Below are 17,375 nucleotides of genomic sequence, written 5' to 3'. Positions count from 1 at the left end.
GGAGAAGGAAGAGACAGTCCCTCCCGAGTCTCAGCTCGTCGTGCTTACAAACGGACTTTAAAACCAGGTTTCATTTTATTTTTATTTGGCACCTTAAAGCACATGCTACTGGTTCATTTTGGTCTTGGGAGTTAATGCACCTTTAAATCAACGTTCATTTTATTTTACATGGGAAATGAGCATCAACTGATAAATCGCTGGCATTTTTACTGTACAATCTAAACGTAGGGATACTCCTGCACAACTCCAATGTAAAGGCTGGTTTAAAAGGACCATTATTTAAAATATATATATATATATATATATATATATATTTTAGCGTTTTTTGTGGAACAATTAGGTAAGGTATTAAGTGTGTTTGTTTTTTAAACTCTCTTCTATAAATATTTTCTTGGTAGGTGTTTCGTGTTAATGAGCAAGTGTTGGCTTGTTGGTCTGATTGCCGATTTTACCCAGCAAAAATAACGTCTGCTAACAAGGATGGTAAGATCTTTTCTTTTCCTCCTTGCGTTGGTATGTGAATGCGAACCCCTTGTTTACAAGTTTCTCATCCATATCTTTTCTGTTGTGTTCCATCAGCATACTGAGACAGGTATGCTAAAGGAATTAACATTTTGGCTATGCTGTCAAATGGTCATTTACTAATGAGACAATTCCAGGCGACTTTCACGCAGAATGTATGTATATCTTTATATAGCTCCACCCAGGTACATAATGCGTCACAGCAGTAATACACGTGACATAATGACAGTAACAATAGGGAAGGGATTACCTGCCCCGAAGAGCTTACAAACGACATTGTAATAAGGGAGAACTTACAGAGACAGTAGGAGGGTGTTCTGTTAAGTGCAAGAGTTCCCGGTCAGTGCACCCGAGATGTATAGTATCAGCCACCGGCGCTACCCATATGCTTAGTTAAAGAGGTGTGTTTTTAGATGGGTTTTAAAGCTGGAGAGAGGGGGTGCTAGTCGGATATTGAAGAGAAGGACTTCCCATAGGTGTGGGGCAGTGAGTGAGAGCTTTTGTCTGAGACGTGTCAAGTGCTCACAAGTGATTTTTTTATTTGGTGCCTTGTCATTTTATGGTTTTTAGTCGTAGAAAACAACTTTAATATTGGCTGCTATCGATTTGTAATGAGACTTGGTTGTATGCTCTGCCACTATGAATGATTGCTGTCGGTGCTATGTATGAGACGCTATGGTAGTAATGTATTGTACATGCTGCTTGGTCTTCATACGGGTCATGTTTGCTATGCAGTTGTAAGATTTATGATACCGTGCAGCCCATTCGGTGGAGATTGCTGTAAAGTGACACGGTTTGGCATAATTTAGTAAACAAGGCCATAAATACTTTAATAATTAAATATTAATGGCATCTCTTTCATGATGAGGCTTGCATTAAAATAAATCTAAACTAATGCAGTTACACAATCGGCCACACTTATTTGGTGGCGCAAATTGTTCAAAGTATGAATTGCTTCTGCTGCTTGGTAAATTTGAATTTACCCCCCAATCCCCATTGAAACATCAGCCATGTTGCATTTATAAACTCTGGTCAGGTAGCAAAGCACTGTGCTTACAGTAAATAGCGGTGGGAGAAGGGAATCGGGCCTTAATTGTATTCATGATGACTGCTAATAAAATTGCAAAGGAGTAATTGCAAGCACAGCATTCTTAAATCCTGTTTGGCATTTTACCTTCTAGAATTAATATTTTGATGTGCATTTCGTTCTTGAGAGCGGAATACAAAAAGTAATCCCCATTGGGTGCCGGAAAGGTTGTGGTGCTCTCTTGGCATGATGCAGTTCCTACGTCCTATGGCACCCAAAGGGTTAAAGACTGTTCTGTTCAGCTGAGGGCCCATGTTACCAATCATGTCCTTCCTGTCATTTCTTGCAATGCGCCCCGGAGAGAGGCAGGACCGCAGCAGCTGGGGAGAGCCCAAGGCCCAGCGCAGGGGGGGACCTGGCAGCCGGACACAGTCCAGTGCTGTCCTGGCCCCCCACAGCTCCCATGCCCGGGACACTTATCCTGGTTCTTCATCTTGTTCCCCCCCACCCCCCTCCCACTGTCGGTGGCCCAGTCCCTTGCCAAATAACGTAAGAGCAGCTCGTCCTCTGGGAGTATCTGTCATTGGCTATCAGTGTGCGTGTTGGGTATCGCACAATCCATATGACATGCCTGTGTAGTGACTACTTGAATTTAGCATTTTTTCTACTAATGGTCGATACCTGTTTATTTTTAAGCAATTCTGGTATTTAGTGCAGCAGGTTTAACGCGATCACATGACCTTACTCCCCGCTGGGGACGGAGCAATCACATGACACGACCAGACTCCACTTTCGTCAGCTTGATCACCCCCTAGAAAACTAGAAAGTGCCGATGACTTAACTAGTACATCATAAGGGTCTTGGGTGTGCCCGGTATGTCGCATGGCACCGTAACGCTTACACTTCAAGGGCTTCAGTTACTAAGCCAATAAAACCCCCTTTTGACTTGAGTAGGCTCTAAGGTGTGTGTTGGAGTAGCACCACTTGGTAATTATGGGCCTATGTTCTTTCAATCAACTTTTAGGGCAGGGTTTTTTTGTTTTGTTAGGGAACTCCAGAATTCTATTGTGAAATTCTGGGGGACCCCATCCCTCGCCCCTCCTCTCGCCCCTCCTCTCGTCTCTCCCTCGCCCCTCCTCTCGTCTCTCCCTCGCCCCTCCTCTCGTCTCTCCCTCGCCCCTCCTCTCGTCTCTCCCTCGCCCCTCCTCTCGTCTCTCCCTCGCCCCTCCTCTCGTCTCTCCCTCGCCCCTCCTCTCGTCTCTCCCTCGCCCCTCCTCTCGTCTCTCCCTCGCCCCTCCTCTCGTCTCTCCCTCGCCCCTCCTCTCGTCTCTCCCTCGCCCCTCCTCTCGTCTCTCCCTCGCCCCTCCTCTCGTCTCTCCCTCGCCCCTCCTCTCGTCTCTCCCTCGCCCCTCCTCTCGCCCCTCCTCTCGCCCCTCCTCTCGTCTCTCCCTCGCCCCTCCTCTCGCCCCTCCTCTCGTCTCTCCCTCGCCCCTCCTCTCGCCCCTCCTCTCGTCTCTCCCTCGCCCCTCCTCTCGTCTCTCCCTCGCCCCTCCTCTCGTCTCTCCCTCGCCCCTCCTCTCGTCTCTCCCTCGCCCCTCCTCTCTTCTCTCCCTCGCCCCTCCTCTCGTCTCTCCCTCGCCCCTCCTCTCTTCTCTCCCTCGCCCCTCCTCTCGTCTCTCCCTCGCCCCTCCTCTCTTCTCTCCCTCGCCCCTCCTCTCGTCTCTCCCTCGCCCCTCCTCTCTTCTCTCCCTCGCCCCTCCTCTCGTCTCTCCCTCGCCCCTCCTCTCGTCTCTCCCTCGCCCCTCCTCTCGTCTCTCCCTCGCCCCTCCTCTCGTCTCTCCCTCGCCCCTCCTCTCGTCTCTCCCTCGCCCCTCCTCTCGTCTCTCCCTCGCCCCTCCTCTCGTCTCTCCCTCGCCCCTCCTCTCGTCTCTCCCTCGCCCCTCCTCTCGTCTCTCCCTCGCCCCTCCTCTCGTCTCTCCCTCGCCCCTCCTCTCGTCTCTCCCTCGCCCCTCCTCTCGTCTCTCCCTCGCCCCTCCTCTCGTCTCTCCCTCGCCCCTCCTCTCGTCTCTCCCTCGCCCCTCCTCTCGTCTCTCCCTCTCTCCCGTTCTCAAACTTTTTCCTTATGTTTGTCCTAAAGCTTGGTTCTTCTGTAAGGGCACCATTTCATGTCCATGGGAACTGAATTGTTTATCCATTTTAGGTACGTACACTGTGAAATTTTTTGATGGCGTTGTTCAGACTGTAAAAAATATTCATGTCAAGGCCTCTTCCTCCAAAGACCAGGTAAGAAACTGCATGTAACATTCTTCTAGGCAGACATATACTAAGCGTATATATGGTCCTCCATAGCAGTGTCATGAAAGTAGGCAGCATTACTGGCTAAATGGGAAACCCCAAGTACTAGAAGAAAAAAGTAACATCATGGAATTGGCTTGTAATTTTTTTTTTAAAGAATGCTTCAATCTGTATTTTTTTTTTAAAGTACAATTTTAACTTTTTTTCTCCCTGTTCGCTGAAATTCTTACTCTGTATACATATCTTGGTGTGGTTTTTTTTTGCTGATGTCAATCTTAATTTACAAAGACAACCCGTTTTGATTAAATAAAGACTGGAAACTTTCCAAAGCATTTGGTTATTGAAACTTAAAGTTAATGTTTAATTCCCACTCCTCTATCTCATTCTCCAACTTTTTGGGTTTTCACCATAACCAAATGCTCTAGGGCATTGTTTACAATCTGCTTCTAATCGCGTTTCAAGGTATGTTATGCTTCCGATTCATTACCCCAGGTGAAAAGCAAAACGTTTGTTCATTTTGTTGCGGGGAAACAAATACAAGAGTAATTGACTATTTCTAAAGATGTCCATTACACACACGTTTTGTTTTATACCCAGTAAATGAGACTGCCCATTTAAATGGCCTCATTTCGTCTAAAACCATTTTACTTGGACCGAGCAGGACTGCAGCATAATCTATTGCCTATGAAGTTTGATCCATACTAGCTACTTGGGATTTGTTACTTAAGGTCTGTCCTGGGCAATTTTATATACTTTAAAAGCACTAATTGACTGCTTCCTTTCAGACGAATGTGTCCCGTTCAAAGCCAAAAGAAAAACACAGAGTAAGCACTTCACCGCCTGACACACACCGGGAGAAATTTAGGGAGCAGAAAAAATCGACTGAAAACGCCACCGTGGACAGCGAGAAATCGTTGGCGAGCGATAAGAAATCTGCGCAGCCCGATAAAGACAAGAAGTTGCTGCTCCCTGAAAAGAACCCAGCCAAGAATGAGACGGAGGATAAGGAGAACATATCCGAGAATGAAAGGGAGCCGGCGGGAGAGACTCGCGTGGAAGAGAAGAGTGCACAGAATGACAGCTCAAAAGCGCCTTATGAAAACGGAGACAGAAGAAAACGAGCTCGATCGTCCTCTACGCCACCTCCTGGTAGGGAAAATGTACTACAGATAGTGACTTTGTCCGTACAGAGCTGGAATCTTCAGGTTGCATAGTGTCTGCAGGTGCCCATCGTTTATAGTAGCAAGAGGGCGTCCTAGTATCATATCTGTGCTCGTTAGAATGTTTTACATAATACACTTACATCCGTAGGGGGCGCAGGTAGCCACTTCGGCTCGCTAGTTGGGGTTTGCGTAATGACCACTTTTCAAAGCTCCTGCGGGCCTATAGGAAGCTGTGATGTTGTTCTGTGAGGCTTCATGTTGGCCCACGTGACACAGGAGATACCGGTGTAAGAAATACAGCTCTGCATTTTACGTTCTTTTTGGGGAAGTGTGACAAAAACGCAAACACCAGTAAATATGTAATAAAAATGTATATAAAAATTGTATTAATATTAACACATCAAACGGTTACAATTTTACTCCAGTTATAAAATGATGTTACAGATTCCATCTCTCTCCATCATCCTCCTGCTCATATCTTGTTGAGGGATTTCTTCACTTCCTGATTCAGGTCAGCCTTGTGGAGCTGCTTTCTGGAACATCCTCTTTTGCTGGAAAAAGCTAACCTGACCTGTCTCGCAGCTCTCTGGGCTTTAAATACCAGTTTGGGGGTCTGATCTCTGAACCATTGATTAAGATCTTAATCGGTCTCTTTGAAACCGTTTCTCACATACAGTATGGTTACTGGTTAATTGGATCTTTGAAATATTGTTTGTTTCTTGCATACAATAACAAAGGGAGAGGTCTCCTTGAGGTGTTAATTTAATCTTTGTCTGAGTTTCACCTGGTATCCTGCCACCTGTTCAGACAAGGCATGTAAGATACAGCCGTATAAATATATATTCAATCAGATACTGTACATATATATTTTCTATTTCACACAGATTGCAATATAAAATCACAGTTTATGATGAAATGACAGGCTTCAGTTCTTACACCGGCACCCCTCTCGCAGGGTCTCTATCTCTGCAAGCAGTCGGTCTCCAGAGCTGAAATTAATGGGTTTCCGGTGACCCTGTGCTACAATCCTGTGTAAAAAAATAAATAAACTCACAAAACAAACGACCGTTCGGATGGATCCTTTAAACCAGTGATTCTCTCTGTTTTTTTAAAAGTAGCCTTCCCTCCCCCGCCCCCCCCCCCACCAAAGCCATCATTTTTATTGCGTGGAGCTCCCATTTTGTGCTCGGTAAACAAGGCAAGATCACCAAGGTTTAAGAGCTTGACTTCCCAAAAACATCCTATTTAAAAGAATACGGATTAGGGCGGGAGCACACATGGTGCGGCACCGCGTGCGCGCGCCTCTGTCTGCTGGGCGATGTGTGAACGTCCCCAGCAGACGGAATGATCCGGCAGCGGGCGGGGGAGCAAGCGGGCGGCGAATAAATAATGTAATAATATAATATGTGAGAATAAATAAAATAATAAACCCCGTCTCCCCCGTCCCCGTCCCCCAGCAATTTCAGCAGCCAATCAATGAAAACGTCTGGGCATTGATTGATTTCTGAACGTGGCGTCGCGCTGCTGCAGCCTGGAATCACAGTTTGGAAAGACTCGAGCGCCTGCAGCAGCGTCGACGCCGTGCTCTGCAGCCAATGGTAGTGTTTCAACAATGAACACTACCATTGGCCGCCAGGGGTCGGTGATGAACAAGCGCACGTCGTGTATCGTGGTGTGTGATCCAGCCCTAACACAGTGAAATATATTAATTGGGTTATTGATGCAGAGGGAAGCTGGTCATTGTCACAGATTGTGTATCTCTTAGTGCTCTTCAATGTCTTTGCCATTTTCTGAATCTACTAATTATCTGGGCCCCCATTCTAGACCTTGATCATTGGCTTATTTGTTTCTTTTTATGTATGCAGATCCTGTTTCTCAAACTCTTCAACCAATAACGTTAGAATTAAGAAGACGGAAGATTTCCGTAGGATCTGAAGTCCAAACAAAGCGCCCTCGACTTGATAAGAGCTCGGGTTAGTAGATCACTTCCTTATTGTGCGTTTAGACCACATCTTATGAGGTTATGGCAGTCCTATCTTCTGAGGAATTAACCCTTTAGAGTGTCCCAAGACATACACTGAAGATTATATGGGTCGACACTCCATGGGCTCTGTGGCTCAGGGTACGTTATGCTAGTTTTCTAGGGAGAGATCACGTTCACTGCTACAATGGAAATTGGTGAACGGAAGTGGATAATCCTCCCCCTGCTGTTCATGTCGGGGGCGGGGCCCCTGCCTGTGACCATGTGATCGCTACACCAAACTATAACGTGCTTGAGATCCTTGTGACTGGTGGCGTGCTGTCCGTCGTCCGGTCACTTAAAGGGGTTATGCGAGCCTACCCAATCCAAAAATGAAGCCATGACCGCCATATGTTGAAATGCCTTTGGTTGGTGTGGTGGTTTCCAACCTTTAAAAAAAAAATATATATATATATATATATATGTTTTATATATACAGTTCTTTGCTCTGCAAACATTAATGCAGTGTGTTGGTATGTTTTATATATACTTTGCTCTGCAAACATTAATGCAGTGTGTTGGTATGTTTTATATATACAGTACTTTGCTCTGCAAACATTGATGCAGTGTGTTGGTATGTTTTATATATACTTTGCTCTGCAAACATTAATGCAGTGTGTTGGTATGTTTTATATATACTTTGCTCTGCAAACATTAATGCAGTGTGTTGGTATGTTTTATATATACAGTACTTTGCTCTGCAAACATTAATGCAGTGTGTTGGTATGTTTTATATATACTTTGCTCTGCAAACATTGATGCAGTGTGTTGGTATGTTTTATATATACAGTACTTTGCTCTGCAAACATTGATGCAGTGTGTTGGTATGTTTTATATATACTTTGCTCTGCAAACATTGATGCAGTGTGTTGGTATGTTTTATATATACAGTACTTTGCTCTGCAAACATTGATGCAGTGTGTTGGTATGTTTTATATATACAGTACTTTGCTCTGCAAACATTGATGCAGTGTGTTGGTATGTTTTATATATACAGTACTTTGCTCTGCAAACATTGATGCAGTGTGTTGGTATGTTTTATATATACTTTGCTCTGCAAACATTAATGCAGTGTGTTGGTATGTTTTATATATACTTTGCTCTGCAAACATTGATGCAGTGTGTTGGTATGTTTTATATATACAGTACTTTGCTCTGCAAACATTGATGCAGTGTGTTGGTATGTTTTATATATACTTTGCTCTGCAAACATTGATGCAGTGTGTTGGTATGTTTTATATATACTTTGCTCTGCAAACATTAATGCAGTGTGTTGGTATGTTTTATATATACAGTACTTTGCTCTGCAAACATTGATGCAGTGTGTTGGTATGTTTTATATATACTTTGCTCTGCAAACATTGATGCAGTGTGTTGGTATGTTTTATATATACTTTGCTCTGCAAACATTAATGCAGTGTGTTGGTATGTTTTATATATACAGTACTTTGCTCTGCAAACATTGATGCAGTGTGTTGGTATGTTTTATATATACAGTACTTTGCTCTGCAAACATTAATGCAGTGTGTTGGTATGTTTTATATATACAGTACTTTGCTCTGCAAACATTAATGCAGTGTGTTGGTATGTTTTATATATACTTTGCTCTGCAAACATTAATGCAGTGTGTTGGTATGTTTTATATATACTTTGCTCTGCAAACATTAATGCAGTGTGTTGGTATGTTTTATATATACTTTGCTCTGCAAACATTAATGCAGTGTGTTGGTATGTTTTATATATACAGTACTTTGCTCTGCAAACATTGATGCAGTGTGTTGGTATGTTTTATATATACAGTACTTTGCTCTGCAAACATTGATGCAGTGTGTTGGTATGTTTTATATATACTTTGCTCTGCAAACATTAATGCAGTGTGTTGGTATGTTTTATATATACTTTGCTCTGCAAACATTGATGCAGTGTGTTGGTATGTTTTATATATACTTTGCTCTGCAAACATTGATGCAGTGTGTTGGTATGTTTTATATATACTTTGCTCTGCAAACATTGATGCAGTGTGTTGGTATGTTTTATATATACTTTGCTCTGCAAACATTGATGCAGTGTGTTGGTATGTTTTATATATACTTTGCTCTGCAAACATTGATGCAGTGTGCTGGTATGTTTTATATATACTTTGCTCTGCAAACATTGATGCAGTGTGCTGGTATGTTTTATATATACTTTGCTCTGCAAACATTGATGCAGTGTACTGGTATGTTTTATATATACTTTGCTCTGCAAACATTGATGCAGTGTGTTGGTATTTTTTATATATACTTTGCTCTGCAAACATTGATGCAGTGTGTTGGTATGTTTTATATATACTTTGCTCTGCAAACATTGATGCAGTGTGTTGGTATGTTTTATATATACAGTACTTTGCTCTGCAAACATTGATGCAGTGTGTTGGTATGTTTTATATATACTTTGCTCTGCAAACATTGATGCAGTGTGTTGGTATGTTTTATATATACTTTGCTCTGCAAACATTGATGCAGTGTGTTGGTATGTTTTATATATACTTTGCTCTGCAAACATTGATGCAGTGTGTTGGTATGTTTTATATATACTTTGCTCTGCAAACATTGATGCAGTGTGCTGGTATGTTTTATATATACTTTGCTCTGCAAACATTGATGCAGTGTGTTGGTATGTTTTATATATACTTTGCTCTGCAAACATTAATGCAGTGTGTTGGTATGTTTTATATATACTTTGCTCTGCAAACATTAATGCAGTGTGTTGGTATGTTTTATATATACTTTGCTCTGCAAACATTAATGCAGTGTGTTGGTATGTTTTATATATACAGTACTTTGCTCTGCAAACATTGATGCAGTGTGTTGGTATGTTTTATATATACAGTACTTTGCTCTGCAAACATTGATGCAGTGTGTTGGTATGTTTTATATATACTTTGCTCTGCAAACATTAATGCAGTGTGTTGGTATGTTTTATATATACTTTGCTCTGCAAACATTGATGCAGTGTGTTGGTATGTTTTATATATACTTTGCTCTGCAAACATTGATGCAGTGTGTTGGTATGTTTTATATATACTTTGCTCTGCAAACATTGATGCAGTGTGTTGGTATGTTTTATATATACTTTGCTCTGCAAACATTGATGCAGTGTGTTGGTATGTTTTATATATACTTTGCTCTGCAAACATTGATGCAGTGTGCTGGTATGTTTTATATATACTTTGCTCTGCAAACATTGATGCAGTGTGCTGGTATGTTTTATATATACTTTGCTCTGCAAACATTGATGCAGTGTACTGGTATGTTTTATATATACTTTGCTCTGCAAACATTGATGCAGTGTGTTGGTATGTTTTATATATACTTTGCTCTGCAAACATTGATGCAGTGTGTTGGTATGTTTTATATATACTTTGCTCTGCAAACATTGATGCAGTGTGTTGGTATGTTTTATATATACTTTGCTCTGCAAACATTGATGCAGTGTGCTGGTATGTTTTATATATACTTTGCTCTGCAAACATTGATGCAGTGTGTTGGTATGTTTTATATATACTTTGCTCTGCAAACATTGATGCAGTGTGTTGGTATGTTTTATATATACTTTGCTCTGCAAACATTGATGCAGTGTGTTGGTATGTTTTATATATACTTTGCTCTGCAAACATTAATGCAGTGTGTTGGTATGTTTTATATATACTTTGCTCTGCAAACATTAATGCAGTGTGTTGGTATGTTTGCCATCAAGAAGGTTGATCATAATCTGACAGTAGGCTGCTGAAAGAAGGGGGGGGGGGGTTGCTAAATGGCAGTGACCTTTTAAACCCTCCTACTTCTCAGTCGTTACAGTAGGAAGACTCCAGAACAATGCTGTAGGAGGGTCGGGATCAGATGTAACCCCGGACACCAGAGGAAATAAAATCTTTTACATTTGTAATACTGGCTTAAGCCCAAATGATTTCCTAATCATTCACTGGCTACAAATTCACATAATTATTTTTTTATTATTCACTAGCAAATTAAGTCTGAAAATTAAATTAGGGCGTCCTGAATCCTTGAGTTCAATAATGCGTTTCCTGCTTCAACTAAAAACTATATAATCCGTATACTCTACCGACCTAGCTGGTTACATTGCAAACGCTGTCCCTATTTTCAGTTGTATTTTTGTTTCCTGAAGAATGTTTGTCTGTAGATACAAGCGAGAAAGTAGAAAACAGCGTGGCCAGTGCAGAGCTGATACCCAGTGCAGAGCTGATACCCAGTGCGGAGCTGATACCCAGTGCGGAGCTGATACCCAGTGCGGAGCTGATACCCAGTGCAGCGCAGCTCTGTGAGCAAGATGCTGATAAAACGCCGTCTCCCAGGCTCTCGTCATGTGGAAGCCCAGAGAACCTTCATGTCACTGAGGGGGCTGCGGAGCCGGCTGCTGCTGAGGAGGAGAAGGGGGAGGACTCCTCACAGGAGCCTGTTTCAACCTCCAAGAAACCAGAGGAAGGTGAGGTGGTGGTGTTTTTTTTTTTTTTTTTTTTTTTATATAAGCATTTCTTTGTGTTGGTCCAATCCCTTTCTCTGCCAGCGATGAGTTGTAGGCTGCTCCATCCGCAAAAGGGTTAAAAGGTGCAATCCAACATGTTTGTCAAAAAAAACCCAACCTTTTGGGAATAAGCTAATATAATTGGTTTCCGTACCGTGCAAAGATATAGCTGCTCTTACAAATTGAGTTTCTTTAGGGGTATCTGTATGGCGGTGCGGGAGGTTTGTGAATGAATGGTCCCCTTAAACATGTCAGGGCCATTAGTACACTTTGGTCCTAGGAAGGTATGCATATTTAACACTTTAAAGGGCGGGGGAGGTGTGTGTGGTGTGTGTGTGGTGTGTGTGTGGTGTGTGTGTGCCGATCACGCGCATTTTAAGTGAAACTTCTTTTGTCACTTGTCACAGAAATTGTATTTGTAATGGTAATGTTTTTAATTAAAAATCAAAATAAAATTTCAGTGCCAAAACGCAAAGAAGTTTGACTTAGAACGTGTGTTTTAGCTATTTGCACTTCTATATTTATAGTAACTGTGAATTCCTTGTGTGCGCGCGTCGGTTTGTGTGCGTCACTGTGTCTTCTAAGTGTGGCGCTGGGGTGGAGTGTGTGCTCAGCATGTCTTGCAGGCTCTCCCAGCGCTCGCTCCCCCCCCCCCCCTCCGAGGACCCCGCGCTTTGCGCTCTTTCTCCACCCCCCCATCCGAGCTCTGCTCTTCTCTCTGCTGTGGGCTGGCAACACTGACCTCGCTGATGACCTCTTCTGCCAGCAGTGACGTCACTTCCTGCACTGTACTTCCGTCACCATCAAGGCAATTTACTGCCAGGCAAATTTTCATGTGGTAGGTGCCGCTAAAGAAGTTTCACTTCCAAAAAGTTTTATACTAAAGCTGTTCGTTGGGAACCTCAAATTTTATTGATGCATTTATGTTCCTGAAATAACCTCAAAAGATGTATTTGTCAGCCCTTCCTCTGTTGTGGATTTACCTATTATTTCTAGTTGGATATTATTGCGGTCTGAAAATGACGCGTGCGTGTGAAGACACAAATGTAAAGATTCAGCGTGTCATAAGACCATTCATTAGAAGTACATTTGGAAGAGGAAGTTTTGAAAGCTTGTTTTGCAAAGTATTCCCTTGACTGCAGTGGTATGAAGAAGCATTCATATGCGTTATGAACAAGTGTTTGTTATCAAGACTAAGGGATTTTCTTTCTTTTCCAAGTTCAAACGGAGATCTCTCCACCATGTGATCCGGAGCCACCTGAAACAGAACCTGCACCCCAGCCAGAGGACATTGCTGATGTTGCTGCTACAGACCTTACCAGCCCTTCAGATGACAAAGTTGAAGACCAGGGTCCCCCTACACAAAATGAGGTTCAAGATGTTACTGCTGTAACAGGTTAACATTTAATGTATTTACTGTCATTTACTCCCAATCCCAACATTTCCAGTTTCAGAGCAACATCTTGGGAGTATGGGAGCACACAATGGGTACTGAAAACATTGTATTTTCCTGCGTGTGTATTTAGTGATCCTGCTTGTCTGCTTGTAAACATAAACTTGAGATGGTGCCTACCCACTGACCCAGAACAGGTTGCAAGTCCATCAAAGATGAAATATAGACGCACTGTGGATTTTACTTATCTTGTACCTTATTGCATTATCGCACCAATGTCCTAGTATTGTGGACATTTCCCAACTTGTCATACAATCATAAAACTTGTTAATATAAAGAAAATCCTGGTTATGGTGTGGATCTCCAGCGTCCAGCTCAGGTAGATTTGGGCCTAAGAGCAGACGTGGGCGAAGCATTCTGTGAATGAATGTCATTGAAGTTGTTGGAGAGCAGCAAAGACTACTTATAAAGAGGTGCAGGGGGGAGAAAGTGTCTCAGGTGGTAGATATAACGTTGATAAAAACTCTGAGGATTTGCCTATTTAACATTTACTTTGTAATGTTTATATTGGATCATGGCACGAATGTTAAGGCTTGCACTTATGCGGTGCCAACATTTTAAGCAATGGAGCTACCTATAGCTCGTATGCATTACATATGCATATTCCGTATATATATACAGTATGTTGCCTCTTGCTGTCTAGACCATTTTTATGGGAAATGTAAAGACAGTAACGTTGCCGGACAATAAGAACTTCTCCATTTGCTCGCGTGAGTTCTGCTTTGTGCTGGGACTAGTAATCTGTTTGAGCCATAAACTAGCTCCATACCATTGTGGCTCTGATTCCCAGCGTGACCTCTGGATGTGATGTTGATGTTGTACTACATTTCCTTAGCTACTTTATGGGGTGTGCAATTCTCATCTTCTGTTTTTGTAAATTAAGGTTGTCCCCATTGTCCGGTTTACTGGGGGGAGAGTAATACAGAATCACCTGGAGCCAGGAATCCAGATCTGTGGTGCGATGGTAACAGGGTCCAGGGAGGTGAGGTAGTTGGGTGATGCAAGGTCAGGGCAGGCGGCAGACTAGCTGGCTTTGGTACCAGGTTTTGGGAATAGCCAGCAGAAAGGCTTCCAAGTAGCAATGGAACAGGATAACCTGCTTCTAGGCAAGCAAACTTGTTGTGAAGGACAGGGCAGGTGCCTTCTGATAGGCAGTGGGAAAGGCATGTGTTGCAATCAGCACAGCTGTCTGCCTAGGGACTACCTGGAAGAAAGCGGTCTCTGTACTTGGCTCCTGACCCACTGAAGTCAATCGGGCCTTCCGTGTCCGATCCCACGGATCGGCAAACATGGTGCTTTGAGAATATACCCCAATGTGTTAGAGGCCCCATGCCGCTAAGAGGGGGCAAAGTGCAGACTCGTTTACTGTGGTCCCAAGATGCATACCTGGAAGGGGTAGCGCCGGTATCTTCCCCTCCTTGCGGAAACAAAATGGTGGTTTAAATCTTCAGCGTTGTGCAGAGCAATAGGAATACGTTGAGGTTTCCTATTGGCCACAGGATTTGGGGGCTTTAAAGCTGCAGTTCAGTCTTTTTTATTAATTTTTTTTTTTTTTTTCTTTTTATTTTTTTTTATTTTTTTTTTTACTTCAATAGTTTCATGTGGGCAATCTCTAATTACCTAAAGAACTGCACAGCTGCCGGTCAATTCGTTCTCCGTCTATTGATCGGCAAAGTTTGGCGACATCTTTAAATATGGGGAATGTAAATCGTTGCTATAGGAACAAGCATGCTTGTTAAAATAGAATACAAGAAAATTGGTCTTTCAAAGTTATTTTTTTTTAATCAGAAAATGCTAAAAGTATTTTTTCTTACTACAGAACTGATTTATTTTAAAAAAAACACGTGCAAGATATTGCCTGAACTGCAGCTTTAAATACAGAAAATACCAGTGCTACCATTCCCGGTATCCATCTCGGGAACTGGAGGTTCTGAAAACTCTCTGCTTGGCACCTCTGTTAGGGGGTCGGGGAGAAAGGAGGGCATTTAATGTGGAATGCCGCTTATAACTGTTCCAACAAACTGAACTTGTAGTGATGATGATGTGCAGGCATTTAAAAGTAGATCAGGTACATAATTGCTTGACCATCTGTTACGCTGAGTAATACTGGTAACAGTAACAGTTGTTGCTAAAAGATCACCGGGAGTATTGCATCAAACTCCTCTACAGTAGGGGTCTGATTTCAGTGCCAGAGGTAGTCTGTGTGTAAACAGATTTCCAGCAAGATGTCTTAGTAGTTTCATATGTTTGCAACCGTCAACCAGACACACACAGTAAGTTATGGTGGGTAAACCTCAACCAGACACACAGTAAGTTATGGTGGGTAAACCTCAACCAGACACACAGTAAGTTATGGTGGGTAAACCTCAACCAGACACACACAGTAAGTTATGGTGGGTAAACCTCAACCAGACACACACAGTAAGTTATGGTGGGTAAACCTCAACCAGACACACAGTAAGTTATGGTGGGTAAACCTCAACCAGACACACACAGTAAGTTGGTGGGTAAACCTCAACCAGACACACACAGTAAGTTATGGTGGGTAAACCTCAACCAGACACACAGTAAGTTATGGTGGGTAAACCTCAACCAGACACACACAGTAAGTTGGTGGGTAAACCTCAACCAGACACACACAGTAAGTTGGTGGGTAAACTTCAACCACTTTTGAACCTGTTACCAGTTTTAAAAAAATCTGCATAAAAGTTCCAAAATCAGAAATACATTATTTTAGTTCACTGTTAAATCACATATTTCTTGTAACCTAAGCGTAGACCTATGAGCCGTGCATATTAACGATGGGTGCTAACTGATTTATTTGGGTTTTTTCATAGCTCCTATGAAGCGGAGTCCTCGATCTGACAATTCTGCTAAATACAGTAGAGAACCTTGTAAGATTTTGTTTTCTTTGCATTACAAGCTGCGCACGCACCTTTGTTACGTTCTAAAACGCAATAACTCGCTGAATGTCGCCTCCTATCTTGCATCCTTTCCCGTTTATAGTAACTGACACACATGCACTTGGCTTGCTATGTCTACTGCTGTGATAATACTCGCAATTTTATGCGCTTCGCAAAGCAAGCGAGCACTTTAATACTCAACCGTTGACTGTTTTTGCTGCAGAAACCTTCCACATGGGGTAAGGCGGGGGAGGGTTCTCTTTGTGTCCTTGTAGCATATATATGTATATATAATGTTTCCCTGCTTCGTGTATTCTTTCACAAGTACTAAACAAAATGCCCCCTTCACTGCTCTTTCAACGCATCGTTCGGCTACACTGTGTGTTTGTTTATCTAAAAAATGATCCTCTCACATAAAGTGATTAAACATCTGCTTTGCGAAACTGGAAGTTGTGTTAATGGTAATAAATGGTGAGAAAGTGACAACCCCCCAACTGTACAGTAAGTACCCATTATGAGCACATTTACATGTCTGACTGGCACACACACATCTGCTTTTCCACAGTCACCCAGCATACAATTCTTCCACGGCAGCCATGGATTCTGGGAAATGTGTGGGTAAGAAGCAAAACGTACGAGTGCTCATTTGCATGTCATTACCCAGAATCCCTGGCTGCAATGGAAGCATTGTATGTTGCGTGACTATGGGGAAAGGCAGGTTTGTGTGAATGTCCTCATACGTTTTTGTTTGTTTTTTGTTCTCTTTGCTGTAAATGGTCATTTGAAATGGAGATGGTGTGCCGGTATGTATTTTTCTGTAATGGCCACAATAACACATGACAACCTGTAGCCTATGAGGACCCTGCGGTAGCAACCGAGGCATCTTGAGGTCAGACGGCTTCCTGCAGCTGCTGGCTCAGAGTTGATGTCTCCGTTAAGGGTTCCCCCTCCAGTCTATTTCTGATCAGTATGACAAACAGTAATTTTAACCCTAGACGGGACACTTTCTCTTCTCCCCGCCCCCCTCACCTGCTCTGATAGGTTCATTGTTGCCCTATGAACAGATGTGGTTGCAAGATGTCTGTTTTAGTGGTGGGACTATATTTTATGGTGGCAACTAGCTCTTGAGAAATAGAAAGTGCTAAAATGCTATAGCTCTTATAATGTTCTGATCTTTTGGAACATCAGTCCCCATTTTGCTTTATAGAAGTATGTGAGCCTAGGTTTTCCTGAACTCGGGACCCACGAGGTTCCTGGGGAAATTTGAGTGTTTTGTGTCAGTGTTTAATACAAAATCAATAACAGACTAGTACCTAGTCGAGTGGTGAAAGACGCAAACATTTTACATTTGTAAAAATGATTTTCCTTATTACCTGTTTCTGTATTTTGCAACCAGCAATTTACCTTCATCCTATAGTAATGTCCCTCTGTTAAGTGAATTCTTCATGCAGCTGCATGCAAACAATCT

The 17,375-nt window shown here is 42.6% G+C and overlaps 1 protein-coding gene across 7 annotated transcripts in view; it reads left to right on the top strand.

The window, feature by feature from the left end:
• PHF20 (PHD finger protein 20) overlaps positions 1-17,375 on the top strand; it is a 52,176-nt gene that overhangs the window by 13,898 nt on the left and 20,903 nt on the right. For 3 of the 7 annotated variants that reach the window (XM_075572512.1, XM_075572508.1, XM_075572510.1), the window contains exons 4-10: positions 399-483; positions 3,750-3,832; positions 4,630-4,993; positions 6,873-6,980; positions 11,195-11,512; positions 12,771-12,947; positions 15,842-15,898. In XM_075572512.1, coding sequence (XP_075428627.1) covers positions 399-483; positions 3,750-3,832; positions 4,630-4,993; positions 6,873-6,980; positions 11,195-11,512; positions 12,771-12,947; positions 15,842-15,898 — 1,192 coding nt within the window. The remainder of the gene's footprint in view (positions 1-398; positions 484-3,749; positions 3,833-4,629; positions 4,994-6,872; positions 6,981-11,194; positions 11,513-12,770; positions 12,948-15,841; positions 15,899-17,375) is intronic. The other 4 variants (XM_075572511.1, XM_075572513.1, XM_075572514.1 and 1 more) reach the window with 2 other exon arrangements.

This window comes from Ascaphus truei, chromosome 15, assembly GCF_040206685.1.
Source record: "Ascaphus truei isolate aAscTru1 chromosome 15, aAscTru1.hap1, whole genome shotgun sequence".
In the NCBI taxonomy this organism is placed as follows: domain Eukaryota; kingdom Metazoa; phylum Chordata; class Amphibia; order Anura; family Ascaphidae; genus Ascaphus; species Ascaphus truei.
Note: the sequence above shows the minus strand (reverse complement) of the source record. Positions and strands in the feature narration are given on the sequence as shown.